Here is a 24,949-nt window from a genome sequence, read left to right on the forward strand (position 1 = left end):
AAAGCAGTAGACGCGAGGTATAGGCTGAGCGCCTCACCAAGGAGTGCCACTCCGTTTTTAAGTCGGTCGGTTCATACACTTAACTAATTTGAACAGTCAGTTGGGAGAAATCCGAACATCCGGCCTGTACGAACTGCCAAGCTCTCATAGGCAGGTAGGTAGGTAGGCCTTAAACAGTGCCGGCACATACCCACCGCGGGAAGAGGTCAAGACACAGGCGGTCAAAATGTTCCTGTATCCAGCTCTCGTGCTGTGCTTGTAATGTCATCGTCTTCGTAACGTAGCCGCGTTCACGAGAGTTGTTGCTGAAAGTTCGAATCTCTCACACTGTAGTTTGAAAGCGTGGTCTTCATCATCTTTCATCCGTGTGCGTGTAAGCGTCATCAGGGAGCATAGCAAACCGCTCGAAAAGGCGGGAGATCAGAAGCAGTGAAATTCAGAAGACCCAGTGCAATCGCAATGGCGTCGGGTAATGGTAATTCAGCGACCTACAAACTTTAGTTGTTCTGAGCCTATTCTGTGCTTAGCACTTATTGTAATTGTCGTGCTAAACGCTTCTGAATTGTTTTCTAAGCACTCTTGGCGTAATAATTCTTTTTACTACTACTCAGAGCCCAACAAAGATAACTTCATCAAGTGGAACTCAATTTCATTCTTGGAAAGCAAATTCTGTTGTCTCCTACGAAATTCCTGTGGTTATATAAAAGACCTCATATAGGCAACCTCCTTTCTTACAAATGCAGTAGAGCAGTCACTGCAACATTCGTCGCGTTTCTTTTCAATCAGAACGCCCTCACCTACTTCCCGAGCCATCTTATCGCGTCTCCTGCCAAGAGTCCTGATACCTTCCAGCACCGTCTCACTTTTGCACTGCTTGCATTGAAGGGGAAAATTCTACCCACTTGCCGTTTCTAACAATTTATGGTGCTTCCATGCCCTATCGTTCATACAACGGCCCTCTTGGCCTACATAGACCCCTCCACACGTCAGTGGTATTTCATACACAACACCAATCGAACAGATCGAAAAAAGTTTGCCATGCCTCTTTTCGTACTGAGGCTTCTTCTTTCAGCCGACACGTGCGCACAATCCACTCAGCTTTCTCGAAGCTGGGAAAACGACAGGCGCGCATAACCCCTCGGGGCAACGTTTTTCAGGTTGTGCTAAACTCGGTGCGCATAGAGGACCTACTCCTACTACTGCTACTGCAATACGGCTCCTACTACTACAACTTCTGTTATTGCTGCTACTACTGCTAATGCTAACAGTACTACTATTACTACTTCTGCTATCCTTACTACTAGTGCATTGCCGCTACTACCAACACAACTAGAACAAAACTGCTACTTTTACTGGTGATACTACTGCTACCACCAACACCTCCACTCTATATGTACAGGTGTTTTTCAGGAAAATTTCAGGTGGAGTCAGCTGCTCGGAAAGAGCAAGGCTTTGATGTGTAGGCACCTCTAAGGAACGTAGGATTTGTTCTATGTTCTTTATGCAATATGTTTTTTGGTCTTTTAGAGAAATGAACGGTGAGCTAATACATTAAATTACTCGTTAGACTGAAGCCGTCCTCTCATGTGTGCAATCAGGCCCACCGCGGTTTCTGTGGGCCGATAACAAGAGTAGCAGGAGAGCTGTGATTCATATCTTTTTTTCCTTTAAACCTCCGTATATAGAAAGATAAACGACCGTCCCGGCAGATAAGCGGTGCCGCTCGGCTGACTATAGGACTCTTGCATGCATGGAGGCAACAGGCAACATAAACTTCCTGGTCTCCTCTCTACAGAGGAAGCATACAGCGCTGGCGTTTCTTGACGTCATAAAGCCAGCCGCCAATAAAAGAGACTATGAGTATCTGCGGCCCGCCCTTCTGTGAAGCACAACTCACATTTTTTCTTGGTAGTGCAATAGTTTTGGCCATCAGACGCCCCAGTTGCTCCCGTCGTAACACTTGTTCCTACGCAAGGGGTACAGCGTTGGACTTTGTGCTACCAGACACCTGAGTACTAAAAAAAAGCACCTGCCCGGCATCACCTCCAAGGAAAGTGAGTGGCTGTCCTTTGTTTTCATGGCATTTTGATGCCGTCGATTAATTTGCTTTCATGGACTTCATTTCCTGCACTGCATTCTGTGCCACGGAACAAAAATGCATGCCTTTGATTAAACGCTTGGCGTCCTGTGAACACTTATTTGAAACTCGCACACATGATGCCAGAGATGGAAAGGGTCGCTATTTCCCTTAGGTCTCAATAGGTCTTTTACATATTCTGGAAAGGCGACTTGCTCCGCAGTGAAGACAGAGCTCCTTCTCGTTGTAGACATGGTGGGCAGAATCCATCGGAATTATTTCTATTTTTTCTGCCACATTGACTGAATTGTCTTGCCAGCTAAGCAAAGGTACTGATGATGTGTCACCTTGCTCAGTTTGGTGGTGCATCGTCACAAGGTTCAGATTCAGTTGTACATTGAGCATGATTTGCAGTTTTTTTAAACTAAATGGCGGTAGTTTAGCTTCCTGAAGCAACGTCTGCAGAACTGGACGGTCTAGAAGAATATCGTTCAGGCCACCAAAAAATGTATTACAGGAGCGCAGATTTTTTTGTGATCGTCGAAAGAGGACCGCCACAGGCAAAACACTGGTGCCTACGAGTACCCACTGCGATTAAATTTTGAAGCATTCGACATAATAAATGTCGACAATTTGAGCCAATCTGTGCGCATTGTATTATATAAAACCTACTACTTTATGGCAGCTTGTGTTTACTTCTCGAGATTCACCCCAATTCCCTATTTTTGCAGATATGTCACATGTGCAAGAGCAAGGAAGCGCTGTTGTTTTCGAGGCCGGTTCATCGGCGAAGCAGAGTGACGAGCTAGCCTCCGCCTTAAGAAGGGCCCTTCCTTATGTTACGAGCCACCGTTTGAGTGTGCTCATGAAGAAACTGAACGAGCTTGGCGTGCGTTCTGAAGATCAGATGTCGGAGGTGAAAGCAAGCGATCTGGAGGGCACTGTTTCATCGCATGAAGCGAAAAAGCTTCTGGCCTTTTTCGCTGAAAAATGTAAGCTAAACTTCGTGGTTTCTCATCCCTTTTCTTGCAAGCAAATTCGCCTATTTACATACGAACTTCGGCATCTGCTATCACGAAAAATTTTGTTACAAAGTTACTGGCAACCATTATCTACTTATCATTGGCTGCAAGGCTCAAGAAAACCGATTACGGCACTCCATTCTTAAATTGCCCTCGTTCTCTATTCCTCCAAACAGCGGCAGCATTCGGGAGTGGGTAGATGCTATGCTCATAAAGAGCGTAGTAGAAAAAGATTAGTACTGAAGATTGTAAAATAAGAAAGGGGCATCCACCCTACAAGCAATGGCCCTAGTTGGAAAGACGATAACATGTAAATGTCTTAGCGAAGATTACTAAGGTTTCTACTTAAACAGGGACTCACGTTTTATGTGCCGGTTTTTTAAATGTTCCTGTGCGCAACATACTGACCTAATAGAGAGCATTCGCCGCTTACAAGGTAGGATATTGTTGCCTAAGTTGTTTGAAAATTAAATAAACATCGGTACTTGTCTGTATTTGGTAGAATTAGCGAGAAACTGTTTTCGGTTACGAATGCAGTTTTTGCAAACGCGAGCCGAGTAGCCGGTCTCGCAGGCTTTACCATCTGCCGGACGGCGGGGCAAACGACGTCTCGGCTCGGTGCATTCGAGAAGCGCGCTCTCTTCGAAGATTGGGTTCGCCTGCCCGCCGGAATTATTATCACAAGGACCATCACTGGTTCTGCTGCTAAATGCCGCAGTGATAATGTGACATCAACAGCAGTGCACACATTAAAAACTGTCAAGTCGTCGCTTGCGAGTTCCATGTTAATACGGCAGATGGCGCAACCAATGAGACCGGGTGCTTGGCTCGCATCTGCAATAACTTTACTCGTAGCCGAAAGCAGTTTCTCACTATGTCCCCCAAATACAGGCAATTACAGGTCTTTATTTAGATCTTCTACTTTGTGACCGCTGTTTGCTTCCGATTAAACCATATATATATATATATATATATATATATATATATATATATATATATAGAAATTAAACTCCTAAACATAGAAGAATGTATTATAAAAAGTCACCATAGTAGATTTAAGGAACACCCGTTTGGTAAGGAACACAGAACAAAAGCATCGCAGGAAGATTCAGCCTGAAACGCAGGACAGTTTGCCAGCGCTCTCAATAAGGCCACCAGACAAAGTGTTAAACTTGAATATTAGGTGTGATTCACAGGCTTCCCTGTCGTAATGTGTCTGGAAGCAAGATAACAGAATGGTGGCATTGAAGCTTCCAAATGGGTGGCCTTTTGTGTTTACGTGTCCTGGAAAAGGCCGACCTGGCAGTGATCGTATGTGCGCTCTGTGGTTATTTATTCTCAATCGGAAAGGAGTTTCAGTTTTCCCAATGTACTGCGCATGGCACACACCGCATTCGATAAGGTAGACAGCGTTGCTGGTATCACAGAGCATAAAAACGTTCTCCTTCAGAGAGACAAAATGAAGCGCCTGCTTCCAGAACCACCCTGTGTCGTATATCGCAGGACAAGAAATATCAAAGATGCTGTAACCTCCTCGAAACTAGACAACGGTGAAGTCTCAGGGTGCAACCCTTGCAATAAACCGTCCTGTAAGCTCTGTCCGATGATCAGTGTGGTCACAGAAGTTCGTAGCACAGCGGCGTCTTTCTCATTCAAAATTCGAGGACACTTCCACTGTGACACCAGCAACGTTGTCTGCCTTCTCGAATGCGGTGGGTGCCGTGCGCAGTACACTGGACAAACTGAAACTCCTTTCCAATTGAGAATAAATAGCCACAGAGCACACATACCATCACTGCCAGATCTGCCTCTTTCAAGACACGTAACCACGAAAGGCCACCCATTTGGAAGCTTCAAGGACACCATCCTGCAATCTAGCTTCCAGACACATTACGACAGGGAAGCATGTGAATCATACCTAATATAACGAAGCTCACAACGACAGGATTTCAAGTCGCAGGCTCCTTTTCCAAGCCATGTAACCCAACTAAGCCGAGCACCAGACCGGGTCACAGCTTGTACCCATTTTTGAGGAAACCGGTGGGTACCCGGCCGGCAGCGGGAGTCGAACCCACCACCACCCGAAGCCGAGGCGGGTGCTCTACCACGAGGCCACGGCTGCGGTCCTTGTGTGGTGGCATTATTGAGAGCGGTGGCAAACTGTCCTCCCTTTCAGACTGAATCTTCCTGCGATGCTTTTGTTCTGTATTCCTTACAAAGCGGATGTTCCTTAAAACTACTATGGTGACTTTTTACAATGCATTCTTCTATGTTTAACAGTTTAATTTCTTGTCGATGTACTGAAATTCTTCTTGTGGTTCAACGCTGTCTAATTCTGTGACGCTCGAGTCCCATGTGTATTCATCCTACTATTATTATTGCTGTGTTTTTTTTGTTGCTGGTCGGTGCATTTTAGGTAAAACTTGCTTTTTAACACACTTTTTATTTACACTAGTGTCGTATTTGCTTTCATTTGTGCCCTTTTATGATTCCGCTTGTCATCTGTATCTATCCTATTATTGTTGTTTTGCTGTGAGCACTGCTCCCTGGGATGTAATCCGTTCTTGGGGTACTTTCTAACACTTTGGCGCTATGCTTTCCCGCATAGCGTCTGCTCAAAGCTGCTACAACCGTTACATATTTGTGTGTGTATCTTGTGTATTCGTGTCTTCTATTTTTTCTTTCTCTCGGCCGTTGCTGTGCAGTTTTCTCTGTGCCTTATTTCTTTCTTGCCTTCCTGTAAACAAGCCTTTTGTGGTGCTCGTCTGGAAACCTCATCTGGTTTTAGCGGCTCACGTGTCGCCATATGGGCTGTCGCCACCTGTGCCGCCTCCATGGGCTATCTTTTGTGTCGCACGAAGCCACACAAACGCGGCAGAGGAGTACAGACACCCAGAATTGGCGGGCACTTCCCTTCTTTCGTTAACTTTCCACCACGTTTTTCTCTTTATTTGTTATTGCTTTTCTTTCTATCTTTTTTTTTCCGAAGTAACCACGTGCCCGCCCGGCCGGGCCTCCCTCTCACGCCTCGTGTGCGTGCAGTGAGTTCGTGCGTACGCGGCGTGGCGCCTTTCTTCCCTATCATGGCATACGTGTCTCCGCTGTGTTCCGCTCCGCCACCCTTTTCTTCTTTCTATATTTCTTTTCTTTTTAAGCCCTCTGTGTGCCATGCTAAAAGAAGACGCGTCCAAGCACTGTATGATCATTCTTGACAAAATACTAGTCCCTGGTCGGAACGTTGAATAATTTCGTTACGTTATTCAATGTGACTTCCCCAACTTACTATATTTTTAATCTGTGGTCGTGAAGAATTTCATATCCCTTATACATATATACATATGTATATATATATATATAAATGTGTGTGTGTGTGTGTGTGTGTGTGTGTGTGTGTGTGTGTGTGTGTGTGTGTGTGTGTGTGTGTGTGTGTGTGTGTGTGTGTGTGTGTGTGTGTGTGTGTGTGTGTGTGTGTGTGTGTGTGTGTGTGTGTGTGTGTGTGTGTGTGTGTGTGCGCGCGCGCGCGCGCGCGTGTGAGGGAAGCCAACAGTCACCGAAAAAGTCGGAGGTCTTGGGCTCGGATCCCACCGGCGGCATGGTTGTTTTTTCTGCTGCTTTATAATTTTCTTTAAGTGATAGATAATCGGAGTATTATTCTCCCATTTCGGCAGTGCAAACAAAAACAAATAGAAACTTTCCCTTATGCACCTTTGTTCTCGGTGACTGTTGGCTTCCTTCATATGTTTGTCAAACCAGCCCTCTATTTTCCTTCCCTTGATTGCTCATATATATTTATTTATTTATTTTATTTATTGATACTGCAGGCCAATAAACTGGCCCTAGCAGGAGGGGCAATACAGTAAAAAGTGTGACAATGCAAAACAACAATAAACACTAACGAAAAATAATGCTGGGTGTAGCAGTGTTACTCAATGAATGAATATATATATATATATATATATATATATATATATATATATATATATATATATATATATATCATTTAACTTATCTGCTAATAGCTTAATGAGGGTCTCGGTTCTGGCAGTCTTGATGCCATAGGTAGCTTAAGAGGGCTCTCGCACGGTTTCCGCCCTCGCCGTTAGATGACGTTCCACGTCACGCTCGCGGTATTACAGGACGTGCTACGTCCGCCGCTATGATCGAGGGTGGCGCTGGTGAACACTCTCAAGGTTCGCTTACACCCAATGGACATAAATACCCACGAGAGCAGCAGATTGGACAGCCGTCGCCGTAGCTCAGTTGGTAAGAGCACCGGACGCGATTTTGGGAGGTCGTGTGTTTGGATCCCACCGGCGGCATGGTTGTTTTTTCTGCTAGTCTATAAGTAATCTTCTTTGCAACTTATTAATCTAAGTACTTTAATATCCCACTGATGAGCACAACACATAAAAAAAACATTCCCCTATGCACCTTGGTTTCGGTGACTGTTGGCTCCCTTAGTAGGTTTGTCAAACGGGCCCCTCATTTTCCCGTTAACTTATCTGCTAATAGCTTAACAAGGGTCTCGGTTCTGGCAGTCATGATGCCATAGGTAGCTGAACAGGGCTCTCGCACAGTTTCCGCCCTCGCCGTTAGATGACGTTCCACGTCACGCTCGCGGTATTACAGGACGTGCTACGTCCGCCGCTATGGTCGAGGGTGGCGCTGGTGAACACTCTCAAGGTTCGCTTACACCCAATGGACATAAATACCCACGAGAGCAGCAGATTGGACAGCCGTCGCCGTAGCTCAGTTGGTAAGAGCACCGGACGCGATATTCGGAGGTCGTGGGTTCGGATCCCACTGGCGGCATGGTTGTTTTTTCTGCTGGTCTATAAGTAATTTTCATTAAGCATTTTATTAATCTAAGTACTTTAATATCCCACTGATAAGCACAACACAAAAAAAACATTCCCCTATGCACCTTGGTTTCGGTGACTGTTGGCTCCCTTAATAGGTATATATATATATATATATATATATATATATATATATATATATATATATATATATATATATATATATATATATATATATATTGTAACGAAGACAGGACCGGCACAGATCACAGTCTCAGCGAAGTCCAGCGCACAGCAGGGAACTCACAAGATGGCAGTCCGAACCACACACACACTTCGTCTTTGTCCACCGGCACACGCACACTTCGTCTTCATCGTCGGCGCGCTCCCATGAGCACGCGCCATTACCCCCCTCCATCAAGGCGGCGGCCCGATGCCGGAAACGAACACGGACAGCAAAAGTAATGTTCGGTATAGACGGCGGACGGCAGAGAATACAGAGAGCTGTTAAGCTGGTAAAGCGGCGGGTTGCAGCCTGTCATGGTATGGCTTCATGCGCACCACGTGGACAGTCTCGGTCGGGTGGCGCCGACGTGGTGAGGAGGTCGTGTCCCGCGCAAAAACTTCGTATGTGACATCACTTATACGACGAACCACCTCGTACGGACCGAAGTAGCGTCGGAGGAGCTTTTCGGAGAGTCCGTGGTGGCGCACAGGTGTCCATACCCATACAGAGTCGCCGGGCTCGTACCGAACGCATCGGTGTCGGAGGTTGTAGCGACCAGCGTCGAGTTGTTGTTGATGTCGAATCCGGCACCTTGCGAGTTGGCGGGCTTCTTCAGCCCGCTGGACGAATGTGTCAACGTCAGCGTAGGGGCCGATGTCTCCGTCGTTGTGAGCAGCAGGTAGCATAGCATCCAGCATGGTAGTGACACACCGTCCGTAGACCAGCTGGAAAGGTGTAAGACGGGTAGTCTCCTGTTCTGCCGTATTGTAGGCGAAGGTTGCATAAGGAAGAACTTCGTCCCACGTACGATGCTCAACGTCGACATACATAGCAAGCATATCTGCAAGCGTCCGGTTGAGGCGTTCAGTCAAGCCGTTTGTTTGGGGATGATAGGCTGTTGTCTTCCGGTGACTGGTGTGGGTGAGTTCGAAGAGAGATTGCATTAATGCCGCCGTAAAGGCGGTTCCACGGTCCGTGATGACGACTGATGGCGCACCGTGACGCAAGATGATTGATGTCATAAAAAACTGAGCCACTTCTGCAGCACTAGCGTGGGGGAGCGCCTGTGTCTCGGCGTACCGCGTTAAGTAGTCCGTCACCACAACAATCCATTTTTTCCCAGAGGAAGACAATGGGAATGGGCCCAGCAAGTCCATGCCCACTTGTTGGAAAGGTGTTGTAGGCGGTGGGATGGGCTGGAGAAGCCCTGCGGGTTTAACTGGTGGTGTCTTTCGTCGCTGGCAGTCACGGCAGGTCCTCACATATTGCTGGACTGATGAGAGCAACTTTGGCCAGTAATACTTCGCACGAATGCGGGCATACGTCCGCGTAACACCCAAATGGCCAGCCGATGGCTCGTCGTGGCAGGCGTGCAAGATTTCTGGACGGAGTTCGGATGGCACAACCAGAAGAAAGGTTTCCGTGTTATGGGCGAAGTTCCTGTTGTAAAGGACGCCATCTCGGAGACAGTAGGAACCCAAACCTCGAACGAAAAGCCGCGGGACAGCGACGTTAAGGCCCTCCAGATGCTCGATGAGCGGACGCAACTCTGAGTCAGCCCGTTGACGCCGGGACATATCGGACGACGTGACGAGAGCAAAAAACGGGAAGTCGTCCTCCGTTTCAGCCGGAGCAACGTCGGCAGGTGCACGTGACAAGCAATCGGCGTCATTGTGCTTACGGCCGGACTTGTACACTACCGTGATGTCGTATTCCTGGAGGCGAAGGCTCCATCTCGCAAGCCGTCTCGAAGGGTCTTTGAGATTGGCTAGCCAGCATAACGAATGACGGTCACTGACAGCTCGAAACGGGCGACCATAGAGATATGGTCAGAACTTGCTAATCGCCCACACTACCGCAAGGCATTCCTTCTCTGTGGTAGAGTAGTTTGCCTCTGCTTTCGAGAGGGAGCGGCTGGCGTACGCTATGACTTTCTCGTTGCCATCCTGCCACTGAACGAGAATAGCGCCGAGACCAACATTGCTGGCGTCAGTATGAATTTCAGTGGCAGCTCGTTCATCAAAATGGGCGAGTATTGGGACAGTTTGTAGGCGGCTGCGTAGCTCGTTGAAGGCAGATTCCTGATCATAATGCCACACAAAAGATACATTGTCTCTAGTAAACATTGTAAGGGGCTCGGCAATTGTGGAAAAGTTTTCAACGAAACGTCTGTAATAGGCACAGAGGCCCAGAAACCTACGAACGGACTTTTTGTCGGTTGGGCGCGGGAACGGTGCCACAGCGGCAGTCTTCTCCAGGTCAGGACGGACTCCGTCAGCGCTTATCACGTGACCAAGAAAACTGAGCTCTTCGAAACCAAAGTGACACTTTGGTGGCTTTATCGTCAACTGTGCCGAACGGAGCGCCTGTAACACCATTCGCAGCCGGTTGAGGTGTTCCTCGAAGCTAGGAGCAAAAATTACATCATCAAGGTACACTAGGCATGTCTGCCATTTCAGCCCAGAAAGAACGGTGTCCATCATGCGTTGGAAGGTTGCTGGCGCAGAACAGAGTCCAAAGGGTAGCACTTTGAATTCATAAAGGCCGTCAGGTGTCACGAACACTGTCTTCTCTCTGTCCCTTTCGTCCACTTCGATCTGCCAGTAGCCATTCATTCTTAAGGTCGAGTGAAGAAAAATATTTAGCGTCACGCAGTCGATCCAAGGCGTCGTCGATACGTGGAAGGGGGTAAACGTCACGTTTCGTAACACGATTCAACTTCCGATAATCGACGCAGAATCGCAAGGTGTTATCTTTTTTCTTCACCAATACCACAGGCGAAGCCCAGTGGCTCGTGGACGGCTGGACTACGTCATCTGCAAGGATTTCTTGCACTTGGGATCGTATAGCCTCCCGTTCCACCGGCGACACACTCTGTACGGGTGTTGGGATATGGGGCTAGTCTCCTCGTTGACGATGATGTGGTGTTTGGCTACCGGGGTGCGCCCTACCTTTGATGTCGTGGCGAAGCACTCTGCGAAATCGTGAAGGAGCTCTAACAAGCGCTGCTTCTGACCCACCGACAAGCCGGGAATAATGTCCACGGTAGAAAGAACGGTTGCTGCATCGCGTCCGTCCGGCGACGGTAGCTCCAGAGCACATATTTCTGCGGGCTCAACGAAGTCGGTAACGTATGCGACGGCCGATCCTTTCGCAATAGGCTGGAACTCTGTTCCGACGTTGGTGATCAAGAGTGTCGCAGAGCGATCCCGTAAGCGAGCAAGCCCTCTTGCAGCGCAGATCCCTTTCTCGAGTAGAAGGCTGACGTTTCTCTCTGCCATAACGTCTCGATCACCGGGCGAGTCACTTTGCACGGGGACCATCATGCTCCACCGCGGAGGCACCGTCACGTCATCAGCAGCAATACGCAGGGCGGGTATCCTGGAGTCATCTGGGTCGGCTATTTCAATTGCTTGCGTCGGCGAAAACGTCACGCGCGGCTCTTGTAAATTGATAACGGCGCCGTTAGCTTCTAAAAAGTCCAGGCCGACAATGACATCGCGCGAACAGTGAGGTAGGACAACAAAGTCACAAACGTAAATAAATCCGTCGATTGTAACTCTCCCCGTACACCGGCCAACAGGGGTAATTAGGTGCCCACCAGCTGTGCGAATCTGAGGCCCAGTCCACGCGGTTAAAACTTTCCTCAGTTCTTTTGCTAGCTCGTTGCTCATAACCGAATAGTCCGCTCCCGTATCAACCAATGCCGTAACCGCTAAATCGTCGATATCGACCGGTAAGTTCGAAGCTGCACATCCTTTGTGATCGTCACGTGTCCTCGTTTGATAGCCGTCGTCTGGTCGGGAACGCGATGGAAGATGTTCGGCTGTTCGCTCGTCAGCGGCCTTACCTCCGCAGGCCGCTGGGTCTAGTTTCCCCGGCGAGGACTCGGTGAGCGGCTGAAACGGCTTGTCGAAGGACGGGGACTCGGCGAACGATAGCGGGTAGAGGTTGGTGGGCGGTAGTCAGGGCGAGGGAAATCAGTGTGAGTGTGATCCCGGCGCATTGACAGGTGCTCCTCAATTTCGCGGGGCCGTTCGCCATTGGGCGGACAGGGGACTCGCGGATGAAATCCGCGAATTCCAGCTCGACGATAAGGGCACCACCGCAAGATATGGCCAGCCTCACCGCAGTGGTAGCAAAGGGGCCGCTGGTCAGGTGCCCGCCACACGTCCGTCTTCCGCAGCCTGGCTTCGGGCAACACAGGGACAGGCGGGGGACGCGGCTGGAAAGCAGATGCAGATGGGCTGGTGCTCCAAGGGGCGAGGTCGCAGTTCTGTCGGAGTACCGACGCGTACGTCTGGCGCGGGGGCATCGGTGTAAGGGCAGCAGGGCCAACAGGTTCAGGAACCACCTGCTGCACTTCCTCTCTGATAATTTGTGCTAACGATGGACACTGCGGCTGCGATTGGGCAGAGAGGTGCATTTTGTGCAGATCTTCTTTGACGATAGATCGAACCAGTTCCCGAAGGGTGTCAGCGGAGTCGCTGGAGGCTGGCGCAAAGTCGGCAGTTGATACGGTGTTCATGGCGCGATTGTAATAGCGGGCGCGTTGTTGCAGGGTCTTTTCGTCGGTAGTGGCCTCCGATAGAAACTCCGAAGTGGTGTTAGGTGGGTTTCGCACAAGCCCAGCAAACAGTTCTTCTTTTATCCCGCGCATCAGGTGGCGCACTTTCTTGTCCTCGGCCATGTTTGGATCCGCCCTTCTGAACAGTCGTGTCATGTCCTCATAATACATTGCGACGCTCCCATTGGGTCGCTGGTTCCTTGACTGCAGCGCCGACTCAGCTCGTTCCCGACGGTCGGTGTTGACGTAGGTCGCCAGCAACTGGCTACGGAACCGTTCCCAAGAAGGAAACGTTGTCTCGTGGTTCTCGTACCACGTCCGCGCCGAGTCGTCAAGAGCGAAGTAAACATTGTGGAGCTTCCGCTCCGCATCTCAGCCGTTGTACCTGGCAACGCGCTCGAACTGGTCAAGCCAGTCCTCCGCGTCCTCAAACACTTCGCCATGGAAGGTCGGCGGCGATCGCGGCTGGAGGACCAGGAAATGAGCAGCTGAGTTCCCGTTGTCAGCCATAGCTGCCGCGTCTCCGTTGCTAGCCATAGGTGCCGCGTCAGTCGTGCGCGTCGCAGCTGGAGCCCTGGTCCTAGGGGATAACGGACCGTACTCTGGTGACTGACCTTGGATTCGGCGGCTCGTACTGCGATGAATCGGAGTCAAATCCGTGTTCATAGAGAGCCTTCGGGGCACGTAGATGTTGGAAAGTACCCAGCACCTCCACCAAAAATGTAACGAAGACAGGACCGGCACAGATCACAGTCTCAGCGAAGTCCATCGCACAGCAGGGAACTCACAAGATGGCTGTCCGAACCACACACACACTTCGTCTTTGTCCACCGGCACACGCACACTCCGTCTTCATCGTCGGCGCGCTCCCATGAGCACGCGCCAATATATATATATATATATATATATACAGCTGTCAACCAAAAGTTTATGTTTTCCATTATTTCATATCAATTCACAACATGCTTATATCAAACACGTATTTGCTATTTCCCACTATATTATGATATATTAATGGCATGTTTCGTTATAATTTGTTGGGGTGTAACTCTCTGCATTCATTTCGGTTCTGATTTTAATCCTTTCAAGGAATAATCCCATTGGATTCATTTTACGTCTGTTAAAAATTATGATTACCTTCCTGCGATTTTCAGGAGACATACTGTGATGTTACATATATCACTTCATATGTTTATTAGCAGTGAATGGAATTTGGGGTTAACTGAAAAATAAGACTGCGCCAATAAAAATTAGCCGTGCCCCCAATGATGAGAATAAACACCATCAGCTTTCACTGAATTTCAATGCATCACAATACACGCGTGCGCAAGTTTTTAAAAGCTATAGGTTCAAAGTAGGTTTAGTTTTTCAATCTTCATATGACACACGTAAGAACTACCAACCATGTGGTCCAAAAGTCAGAGTTGGCGTGAGCCTCAAAAACTCTAAGCTGACTGTTATGGACGTTTAGGAATATTAGTCACTGCAGTCAGTACCTACAGCAACTTCATGAACGGTCACACGTGATGTGACAAATCGCTGAAGACAACTTTGTTGTCAGGATAATTAACACTTGTATGGACCAGTCACTAATAGGAAAGAGTGATTGAGTGATTTCTTTAGACGAATCAAAGCTTTTGCTTGTGTAAGTAATGAAATTCGTTTTTTCGTTTTTTCATCGCCCCAAATGTAAATGATAAGAACTTCGTGATCAGCTTTCTACGTTAAAGCACAGAGGCGGGAACGTAATAGTAAGGGACAGAGTCTCTGCTCCTTCAGTGTGTCTGACTATATACAAGGTACTATGAGTGAAGATGTTTATCAGGACATTCTTAAAAGGGTTATGCCTTCATAGGGGCGGATTTATATGGGATTTAGATATGTTTTTCATTAAAGTTACAATCCGAAGTACTTTTCTACACTCGTGAAAAAATTGGATGATGAGGGTAGTGGACCATATGGACCGACTGAACCAGCCTGCTGAGATGATTTCAATGAAACACATTTGGATAAGCATTACGCATCGTCTGACGGAACAAGAAGCCAGCAACGCGAAAGCAGGAAGTCGAGAAGTTGTTGCAAAAGTGACAAACATGGACTGTACTTTCGCGGAGTCAAGCTTAAGGCGGAGTAAAGGTTTCCGTGTCAAGGTACTCACGCATTAGGTCATTGTGAAAAGCCATTACTGAAATCGTTGCCACTTTTAATAAAAAAACACAAAATAACAAATAACATGACATTGAAAAAAATGGCCGCTTATTATGATGATAAATATTGGTTGCTATCGGGAAGAAACTCTGGCATTTCTATTCACCAACCTGGTTCACAAGTCTTTGTGCCTTAGAAGAAGTGAAATTTTCATTCTGGAATACCAGATATTTCTGTTCAATACTGTATATTAGCTATAATTAAGAAACTGTTATAAAACTAGTATGACAAGGTGTATTCATGCCCTTTTCTTTTCTAAAATTAGGAGAAAATTCGTCCTTCCATGTGGCACGTATGGAATAAAACAGTTACAATAACCTTGCTGGCAGCTTTTACAGGCATATGACAGCGCAAGTGCCCGCCCTCAACGACTGGCCTTATTTAATGTGTATTTTAGGTGGTTGACTGTTATACTGCCTTGAAAAATGATGAACGCAGTCACACAGCTTGAAAACCTCTTTAACTGTTCCGTTGTCACATTAATCAGTAACCTTTATACTAATCCATTTCAGCCTCAGCGATGGACGAGGTCATCTCTGAAGGAGCCAGGTAAGGCTGATCGACTTCTGATCCAGGTGCTTTCTATACTGACTATTTATTACAGACATGAGAATCGTGGTTTACTGGCCATTAACAGAGAGGTTGGAATAAACTGAAATTCCAAACCCTTTCGGCACTGCTCCAGCTAATTATCTGGCAAATTGCCAGCTTTCTAACCCTATGTATCAGCCGCGCGAACACAAAAAAAAAAGGAAGAAGGAGAAGATAGTACAGAGCGCTGAACTTCCAACTTTTATTAGAACGAAAACTGAACCCCCACTTATATACACACACCAAGAAAAGCCCACCAGAGGGAGTGGTCAAGCCACGCGAACAAACTGGGACCCACACGATTTACAGGCCATCAAAAGATAACAGGAATCACACTATACAATTAGATCAAAGATATGGAGCATGAATGACATGTGTAAACAAAATGGAAAAACAGGGTTGAGTATGCGCGAGTGACAAAACAGAGGTGAGGGTGCGATTTTGCTAAAAAACCTAAACATGAGACAGCGAGAATACGAAAAAATAGCGAAACGAAGGATGAGCGCCAAAAATTAACACGGCTAGAACGATAAAGCGACATGTGAAGTGTGCCTCTAAAAACCGGGTAAAATCAGATAAAACCAGACAGGAAGGTGATTTCTTTTTGAGATAATGAAATAGAAGGGGTGCTAATGCAACCTTCCTTAAGCCCTGAGATGTGGGCTGCTTCAATGCTTTCCCGCGTTATTTGGTTTTTATGTTTTTTCAAGACAGTTGCCTTCTTAAAGTTAGGAATGCATTTCTTTTTGCTGTCACATACCCGGCAATGTGCGGGCAAGTTCCTCAATGGCGCCCCAGTTAAGTCGTTCTTGTGTTCCATTAACCTTTCATTTAAACATCTTCCTGTTTGGCCTATGTAAGCCTTACCGCAAGTTAAAGGGATGGAATACACGGCGCCCTCCACACAAGGCACAAAAGGGTCCCGGTGCCGGGTTGTACAGCTACTGCTCTTTTTCTTTTTGTTCACTTTGTTGCACAGGCTGGACAAGCGCAGTGGGGCTGAAAAGACAACGTCTACACCTGCTTTTTTACCATTTTTTTTTAAGATTATGAGATATTTGGTGCAGATACAGCATGTGTAGACGTTGTCTTTTCAGCCCCACTGCGCTTGTCCAGCCTGTGCAACAAAGTGAACAAATAGAAAAAGAACAGTAGCTGTACAATCCGGCACCGAGACCCTTTTGTGCCGTGTGTGGACGGCGCCGTGTATTCCATCCCTTTAACTTGCGGTAAGGCTTACATAGGCCAAACAGGAAGATGTTTAAATGAAAGGTTAATGGAACACAAGAACGACTTAACTGGGGCGCCATTGAGGAACTTGCCCGCACATTGCCGGGTATGTGACAGCAAAAAGAAATGCATTCCTAACTTTAAGAAGGCAACTGTCTTGAAAAAACATAAAAACCAAATAACGCGGGAAAGCATTGAAGCAGCCCACATCTCAGGGCTTAAGGAAGGTTGCGTTAGCACCCCTTCTATTTCATTATCTCAAAAAGAAATCACCTTCCTGTCTGGTTTTCTCTGATTTTACCCGGTTTTTAGAGGCAAACCTCACATGTCGCTTTGTCGTTCTAGCCGTGTTAATTTTTGGCGCTCATCCTTCGTTTCGCTATTTTTTTTTCGTATTCTCGCTGTCTCATTTTAGGTTTTTTAGCAAAATCGCACCCTCAACTCTGTTTTGTCACTCGCGCATACTGAACCCTGTTTTTTCCATTTTGTTTACACGTGTCATTCATGCTTTATAACTTTGATCTCATTGTAGTGTGTGATTCCTGTTATCTTTTGATGCCCTGTAAATCGTGTGGGTCCCAGTTTGTTCGCGTGGCTTGACCACTCCCTCTGGTGGGCTTTTCTTGGTGTGTATATAAGTGCGGGTTCAGTTTTCGTTCAAATAAAAGTTGGAAGTTCAGCGCTCTGTACTATCTTCTCCTTCTTCTTCCTCTTTTTGTGTTCGCGCTGCTGATACATATAGATCGCAACCAACTAGCCCGGTAGATGGTGTTTTTCTAACCCTGTTCCCTTTTTTAATTGAAATAATCGATTGTTCTTCCTCCATGCTTTCCGTTAAATAAAAGGCGAAAGCTTATTATCTTCATAACCTTTAAAAATTCTACAGATTTTGTTCGACGGCGGCACATGTCATAAAGCCCAGAGAATGTCGTCTGATTAGTTTGTTCATGCATCCTTACATTCGACAGTGTGGAATGTTCACAGTGATCTTTTCGTTATCTTCGAGGTGAAATAGTTCATATTTACTGAATACAGGGTGTTATGAATCGTTTGGGCTTCTTACGACGTTCCCGCTTTTTTTCTTTAGTACAATATACTGATTCTTCCTTTAACGCTAAATTTTGCTTTATATGCAGTGTTTTTTATCTTGAGACCTGCAATTGCCTCAAAAGAATATATCCATATAGTTGAATGCTTATCATCTTCATACTTTTTATGAATCGTGATTGTATAGAATGCTGTTTTCGCTTTATTTTTCTTGTTAAATGTATATGTCCGCTTTATTGTGTAAGTGCAACTGCCTGCTTGTGGTGCAAGGTTTTGCTCGGACAAGGGCCTAGTCCGTTGATCAGTGTTGTCGCCTTTTGACTCTGCCCGATGACAGTACTTTTGTGATGTTTAAAGCAGACTGAAAAAAACAAGAAGCCAATAAAGCTTTACTTCAACAATGCTGATTCTTGGGCTAGTTGGTAATGTTCACTCATAATGGCAAAGCCTTTAGCGCAAAAAAAAAAAAACGAGGACGTGAGAGGAAGACGGGACAGCGCTAACTTTCAACTGGCGTTTATTGAAATACAGAGGCATATATGTAGCGAAGCAAGCATGGAAATACACAAAGGATACAAAAGATCACACTCTACGCATGCGCCCACCACTGCAGTCTAGGAAAGCGATTTTCTTGTCAGAAAGATTAATAGAAGGCGTGCTAACACAGTCCGCTCCCCTTTTCTTAATCAATCGGGCTTCGATTATCTCACGTGTGCAGCGGTCTATACTTTTCGCCTCTACTGTGCATGCGCCGAACATGGGCGCGCATGTTTTGCTAGGACAGTGAAGACAATGTCGTCATCATGACATCATCATGACAACATTGTCATCATTGTCCTAGCAAAACATGCAGCCCATGTTCGGCGCATGCACAGTAGAGGCGAGAAGTACAGACCGCTGCACACGTGAAATAATCGAAGCCCGGTTGATTAAGAAAAGGGGAGCGGACTGTGTTAGCATGCCTTCTGTTAATCTTTCTGACAAGAAAATCGCTTTCCTAGACTGCAGTGGTGGGCGCATGCGTAGAGTGTGATCTTTTGTATCCTTTGTGTATTTCCATGCTTGCTTCGCTACATATATGCCTCTGTATTTCAATAAACGCCAGTTGAAAGTTAGTCCTGTCCCGACTTCCTCTCACGTCCTTGTTTTTTTGCGCTAAAGGCTTTGTCATTATGAGTGAAAGCTTTACTTCGTAGCAAAAAATATCAATTGTCGAAAGCTTTTGATAACTGTAATGGGCTACAGAGGAAGAAAATATGAAAACGTTGTTTTAACTTCAGGAAGCCTGCTGTAGTTTACATAAATCCAGTTTGCATTTAAACACATAAAATTTTTTACACAGTATTGAAAACTATAGGCATATTTTATATTACGTCATATGTACCGCAACGCAAGAGCTGCAAAATGTACCTTACCCTGGTGTCTAAGGTGAAAACGTGTGATTTTAATGCGAGGCCCTGCGGTGTTTTACGACTGATGCAAAAATCACTGCCGCACTACTAACAAACTTAAAACTCGGCTCCTGACCAGAAAGACGCTGCTTGGATCCCGACCGTGGTGTCGCATTTCTTCGGAGGCGAAATCCTAGAGACACGAGTACTGAGCGATCTAGAAGTACGGAAAGCTGAGCAAGCTGGTTACTGTTATCCATGATAAAACAGCGCGGAAAAAACACAAGGACGGGACAAACACGACGACACGAGCGCTGCACTGAGCGATGTCAGTGCACGTTAAAAAACGCCAGGTGACCGAAATTACCGTAACCTTCTTCTACTGCGTACCACATAGCCCGAGTCGCTTTGGGGCGTTAAACTATTTTAACCACACCACTCAAAACGGGCATATTTTATAATAACATGATATAACACGCAGTGATACAAACTCAAAATATTCCCGCCAGTAGCATCTAAGGCGAAAACGCGTGCTTTTCATGCGTGCCCGAGCGGATTTTATCAATCGAGGCTAAGAATTTTGTAAGCGTCAAGACACCATCTAAAACAATTCGAAAGATACACTTAGGAATGCTCACGTGTGTAATTGCAAAAGCTTTAGTTTACCTGGCTGCACTGACACCCACCCACCTACACACACATATACACGTGTGTGCATGACACCACCTGGAACGCCGCACGAAGAACGGCTGCATCACATTTTTCATATAGAAATTGGTTTTTGAGGAAAGGAAATGGCGCATTAACTGTCTTAATTCTCGGTGGACACCATAGCAGCGCCTTTTCAGAAAGGAGGTAGAGAGCTTGGGAAGGCGTACGCTTGAAGGCGCATCTCATCAGTTAGAATCCCTATTTCAAGCCAGCTTCGAACTCGACTATCACATTTTAGTGTGATCCGAAGAGAAATTGCACGGCGCCAGTCAGAACACTGTACCACAAACCATCGCGTCATAATTTTGGTACAGATATACCCAACGTGAGGTTATTACAAAGGTACTTAAGAGTTAAAGGAAATAATGGCTTGAACCAGTAGGCAGAACGGTGCACTTTTCTTTTCTTTCTTCATATGAGCAGTAACAGCAGCAGCAGCAGCAGCATTGATACCTGATACCTGATTTAATATCTGCTGCGGGTCCTTGGACCCGAGATATTAAAATTATTTTTTGGAAAATGACGGAGTGCTCGGTTTCAAGCACTCTGGCACTGGTGGGCCCGGTATTGCACTGCCTCCGGTATCGGCCCGGGGCATAATAGCGCGCGCTTTTTCTTTCTGTTTTGCTTTCCTATTCTTTAACCCTCATACTTTCAGCACTCGGCATCGAGCCTGGCTCGGCTTGAGCCAGTGGGCAGGCCCGTGCACTTTCCTTTTCTTTCTTCCTATCAGCAATAGCAGTACAGCAGCAGCATTGTTAATTTATAAGTAGGTGGAGCACGATTTAGCGGCCGTGGAAACAAATTTGTACAGACGTTGTAGTATTCAGGGACATTAGCCACGTAGTTAACCATTGCTGTATACCGTCCAACCCACTTTGGACGACAGAAGCGATGTAGGCGTTAGTTATAGGGCGGTAGAGAGTGCAATCATCCCCGTAAATCTAGATGCTATATGTTAGTGCGGAAAGCAGGTCGTTAATATGGAGGGCGTTTAAGTTAAGACTTGAGACCATTTTTAGAGATTGCTTTTTGAGTTATGAAAGCACTCTTTCCGACATTGCATTGGAATTCAATTTCAATGTGCCGTTTAGGAACCGCAATACGGATAAACAATTCGCGAGGCTTGTTTTTGCTTTTACGATGTCATAAAATGTTAAGTAGTTATGTTTGTCTATACTTAAACTCCTGTTTGAAAGCCGAAGGAGACATTAATAACGCCACAATTTTTCGCGATTTCCGATCGTTTGTGTATGCTCTTTGAGGAAAAATTTTGCTGTTTCCTCGACGGTGATATTTGTGATATAGAAACCTGTTTGCCTTGCTTTGAAGAGTTGTCCGGTAATCTGGTCGGTAGCAGAAGGAAATCAGCAACAGGCGGTGTACTCTACAGCTGAGCAATCTACAGAAATGTAAGACAGAACGTGTTGGTGGCTAGTTGCTTCATTACCGGAATTGTTTGTTAGAGCAGAAAGACAGCCGAGTGTTGTCAATCTGCGCTAAAAAATTACACTAAATCTAATAGAGTTGGTGGCAGGTGTAGCCGGTTTAACGCCACGCTTAAGCTTCAAAAAAAATTTAAGAGATGCGAATGCCTACGTATTTTGTACGAAACATGGCTATTCCTTTTGAAGTCAAACGAGAATAGCATCCCATAGTAGATTTTTTTGTCCCCGAGTGCTACCTTCTAATATCCATTTCAATGCACGTGAATCGCAGATACCTTCTTGCCAGTAGCTGGGATGGTCAATTTTTAAAATTGAAATGATTTTTAGCAGCGGTAGTACTAGAGTTACATTACTGAATCCTTTCATATATAACGTACAGTAGCAGTAGACAACTGAAACTGGGCGCTAAATTGTTTACAATATTTAGGCATCTAAACCTCTTTCTCCTAAACAACTCGCAACCTAATCCTGATATTAACAGCAAGGAAAGGCACATTAAAGGACAACAACGCCGTTTCTTCTGTTATGGGGGATTTTACTGAAACTTTCACGGTAAGCTGTATGTAATTTTCTGGACTTTTTTGTGAAATTCCGCAGTCTGCTGGCGTTTTGTTGAAGCGCCAAATATTTTAGAAATTTTCCAATTTCTGCCTCTATCAGAGAGATTTCTGCGCACAACCTAGAGTGTCCGACGTCACTGAATTAATGGCGTCGATATTTGTTTTGCGTTCGCTCTAGACAAAATTTCGTGCCTCCTTTTGGTCATTGACCCACCGCGGTGGCTCACTGGCTAAGGCGATTATCTGCTGAGATGGAGTACCTGAGTCCGAACCCGACCGCGCCGGCTGCGTTTCGATTGGCGCCCGTGTCCCTGTGCGGTGTGAGTGCAAGTTAAAGATCGCCAGGTGGTCGTAATTATTCCGGAGACCTCCGCTACGCCGCCTCTTTCTTGTTCCACTCCCTCCTTTATCCCTTTCCTTACGGCGTGGTTCGGGTGTCCACCGAAGTCTGAGAGGCAGCTACTGCGTCATTTCCTATCTTCAAAAACCAATTTTAATTTTCTTTTGGTCATTGCAGACAAAAGATGACCCAAGCTGCCACTTACAGCTGTCAGTTGAGTCAATGAACCCATAAACGATAGGTTTTCTGACAATATCTGTGAGGTCATTTTTTGGCCTCTAGAGACATCTTTTGATCGAAACCCAATTTAGGTTCTCGTGGTTTCTTCTCTTTAAAACAGTTTAGATTGGGTTCTTGAAAAACTGTTTTTTGTATCACAGAGAAGAGACTGTATGGAATGTGATGGGATTACCTATTTAAAACGTAAAAAAAACATAGAGTTTCCTTGTAAAATTTGAGAAAGGAAAGTATAATTAGAACCCTGAAAAAAACTTTTTAGGTTTTTTCTATCATTTGAATGCATTCAGTGAAAATAAGGATAAATTACTGAAACGTCGTTTTGTGTGCTTACAAGTCTAGATAGTATTGCTCGGCCTAATTACGCCTTTCTGCACTAATTTAGACGCTCTGTACGAGCCACTTCTGAGAAAACTGCAAATAATGTGCAAAAAGTAAAACAGGCACAAATCAGTTGCACAATTTCTCTATGCAGATTTTTATGATTTTTTTTCTACAGCTTTTGTCCATGATTTGTGCCAAGTATTATTGACGTAGATTTTATTGTGCCAATGATGAAGGCTAGTTTGTGTTACTGCTTCTAGAGTGTCCCCACCGTAGGCCTTAACTGCCAATTCCAACACGATATGACGACCTTCGCGAGGGAATTAATAGGAATTGTGTTTTCTTCACGATATCTATCTTCGTACGTGAAGCAGTCGTCTGAGAACATACGGTCGGTACGATTTGTTGTTCTGATCCCGGCTTGGGAGGTGAGCTTGTAGTAAGTGTGAGACGTTCGTAGTGCTGAATATTGTGTGCTTCTCACGTGAGAATTGCGGTCATACCCGGTGAAATGCTTTTGACGCCTGAGAAATAACGACAAATTGCCAGCCACTTTCAATATTTAACGCGAGCTCACGTGTTGTTCCAATTAATTACGAGGCTTTTGCAAACGTTCCGCAGAATTAATGTTGAATACAGCTGATGTAATTGTTCTCTTTCATACAAATCGCTGTGTGTGTTCGGGAATAACGTGCTCAAAATTTTTACAAGCTTTAAATGTTTTCAAACGGGGCTGTTATAGTAAATATATTAGTCCTTTTCTCCAAGTTGTACGCAAGTAGTGCGCGAATATTTATCATAAATGTGTCAAATTATTGCCTTTATTCGTAAAGCATATCTGTTTGTATAATGGCTAGGTATAAAGTAAAGACTCCTAGCATTCCTAATTTTATTGGCTAACAGTAAGAATAATTTTCCAGAATCCGTTCTCGTTCTGTCGTTGATTCTGTGACTAATAAAAACTGCGCATCTCCAACCAAAAATTTTAAATTTAACCCAACGTTTCGAAGCCGACTCGGCTCCTCGAGGGCAGTAGCTAGCGTCTTTTAAGTATGGAGGGGGGGGGGGGGGGGTGAAAGGAACGACAGCTGTGACGCGGAAGGCGCAGGGGAAGGGGAGGGGGTTTAGGCTGTTAGTCACGCCGGCGCACTGCAGGGAGGTGGTGAATGGCAACAGTGTTTGTGGGCTTGTGGGCAACCTGGAGACCCGATTTTTTGCGCACAATCCCACAAACACTGTTGCGCTTTGCCTACCTGTACCCAAAGTCCGGCCGCCGAGAGAAAGAGCCCAAGGCATTGTCTACAAAATTCCATGCGCCGACTGCGACGCAAGCTACATCGACGAAACCAAAAATTTCAAGGAAAGAAGTCGGCAACATAAGAACGACGTCCGCAAATTTGCAAGAGAGCGCAACCCAGTGGCCGAACATTCCGAGGACTCCGACCATAGAATCAACTGCGAAGAAACCCGCATCCTCGGAACCGAAACAAATTACCACAAAAGGCTTCTTCTGGAATCCTGGCATATCCAAACCACCCCAAACAATATCAACCGCACAAAAGGAAACCTGCCCCCAGTATATGCCCAGGGACTTCGCTCTTCAACTCAACGAAAAAAGTAGCCATTCATCACCTCCCTGCAGTGCGCCAGCGTGACTAATAGCCGAAACCCCCCTCCCCCGCGCCTTCCGCGCCACAGCTGTGGTTCCTTTCACCCCCCCCCCCCCCCTCCATACTTAAAATACGCTAGCTACTTCTCTCAGTCACCCCTGATGAAGGAGCCGAGTCGGCTTCGAAACGTTGGGTTAAATTTAAAATTTTTGGTTGGAGATGTGCAGTTTTTAGTAAGTCTTCAAACCCAACCAGACAGGCAAATCTGTCAAAATGTTTAGTTTTCATTCTGTGACTAAGAGGCTGTGGTCGACATCGCGTCATTATCAGCGGTGACGGCAATATGAAAGTAATTTTTTAATTTTCCGCCTCGTGAAAAGTATTCGTCGGCTAAAAAAACGCTGTTCATGCATCTCGTCACTTCAAAATGTTCTGAGATTATGTTTTAATAAAACAGTTTACAGAGACATTGCTGTTTTCCTTTAGCTCGCACAATGGCCACCTTCCGCCCGCGCAAACGGTCACAAGAGTAAATCATTGTGTCCTGGCAATGAAGGTTCG

The 24,949-nt window shown here is 46.0% G+C and overlaps 1 protein-coding gene across 9 annotated transcripts in view; it reads left to right on the forward strand.

Moving 5' to 3' along the window:
* Positions 1 to 1,875: 1,875 nt before the first annotated feature.
* Positions 1,876 to 24,949, forward strand: part of LOC144132384 (uncharacterized) — a 60,618-nt gene continuing 37,544 nt past the window's right edge. For 5 of the 9 annotated variants that reach the window (XM_077664747.1, XM_077664748.1, XM_077664751.1 and 2 more), the window contains exons 1-3: positions 1,884 to 2,054; positions 2,809 to 3,069; positions 15,412 to 15,448. In XM_077664747.1, the coding sequence (XP_077520873.1) occupies positions 2,811 to 3,069; positions 15,412 to 15,448 (296 nt within the window). In that variant the 5' untranslated portion in view covers positions 1,884 to 2,054; positions 2,809 to 2,810. Of the gene's footprint in view, positions 2,055 to 2,808; positions 3,070 to 15,411; positions 15,449 to 24,949 lie in introns of all 9 variants that reach the window. The other 4 variants (XM_077664745.1, XM_077664744.1, XM_077664743.1 and 1 more) reach the window with 4 other exon arrangements.

Source organism: Amblyomma americanum, chromosome 5 (genome assembly GCF_052857255.1).
Source record: "Amblyomma americanum isolate KBUSLIRL-KWMA chromosome 5, ASM5285725v1, whole genome shotgun sequence".
Taxonomy (NCBI): Eukaryota; Metazoa; Arthropoda; class Arachnida; order Ixodida; family Ixodidae; genus Amblyomma; species Amblyomma americanum.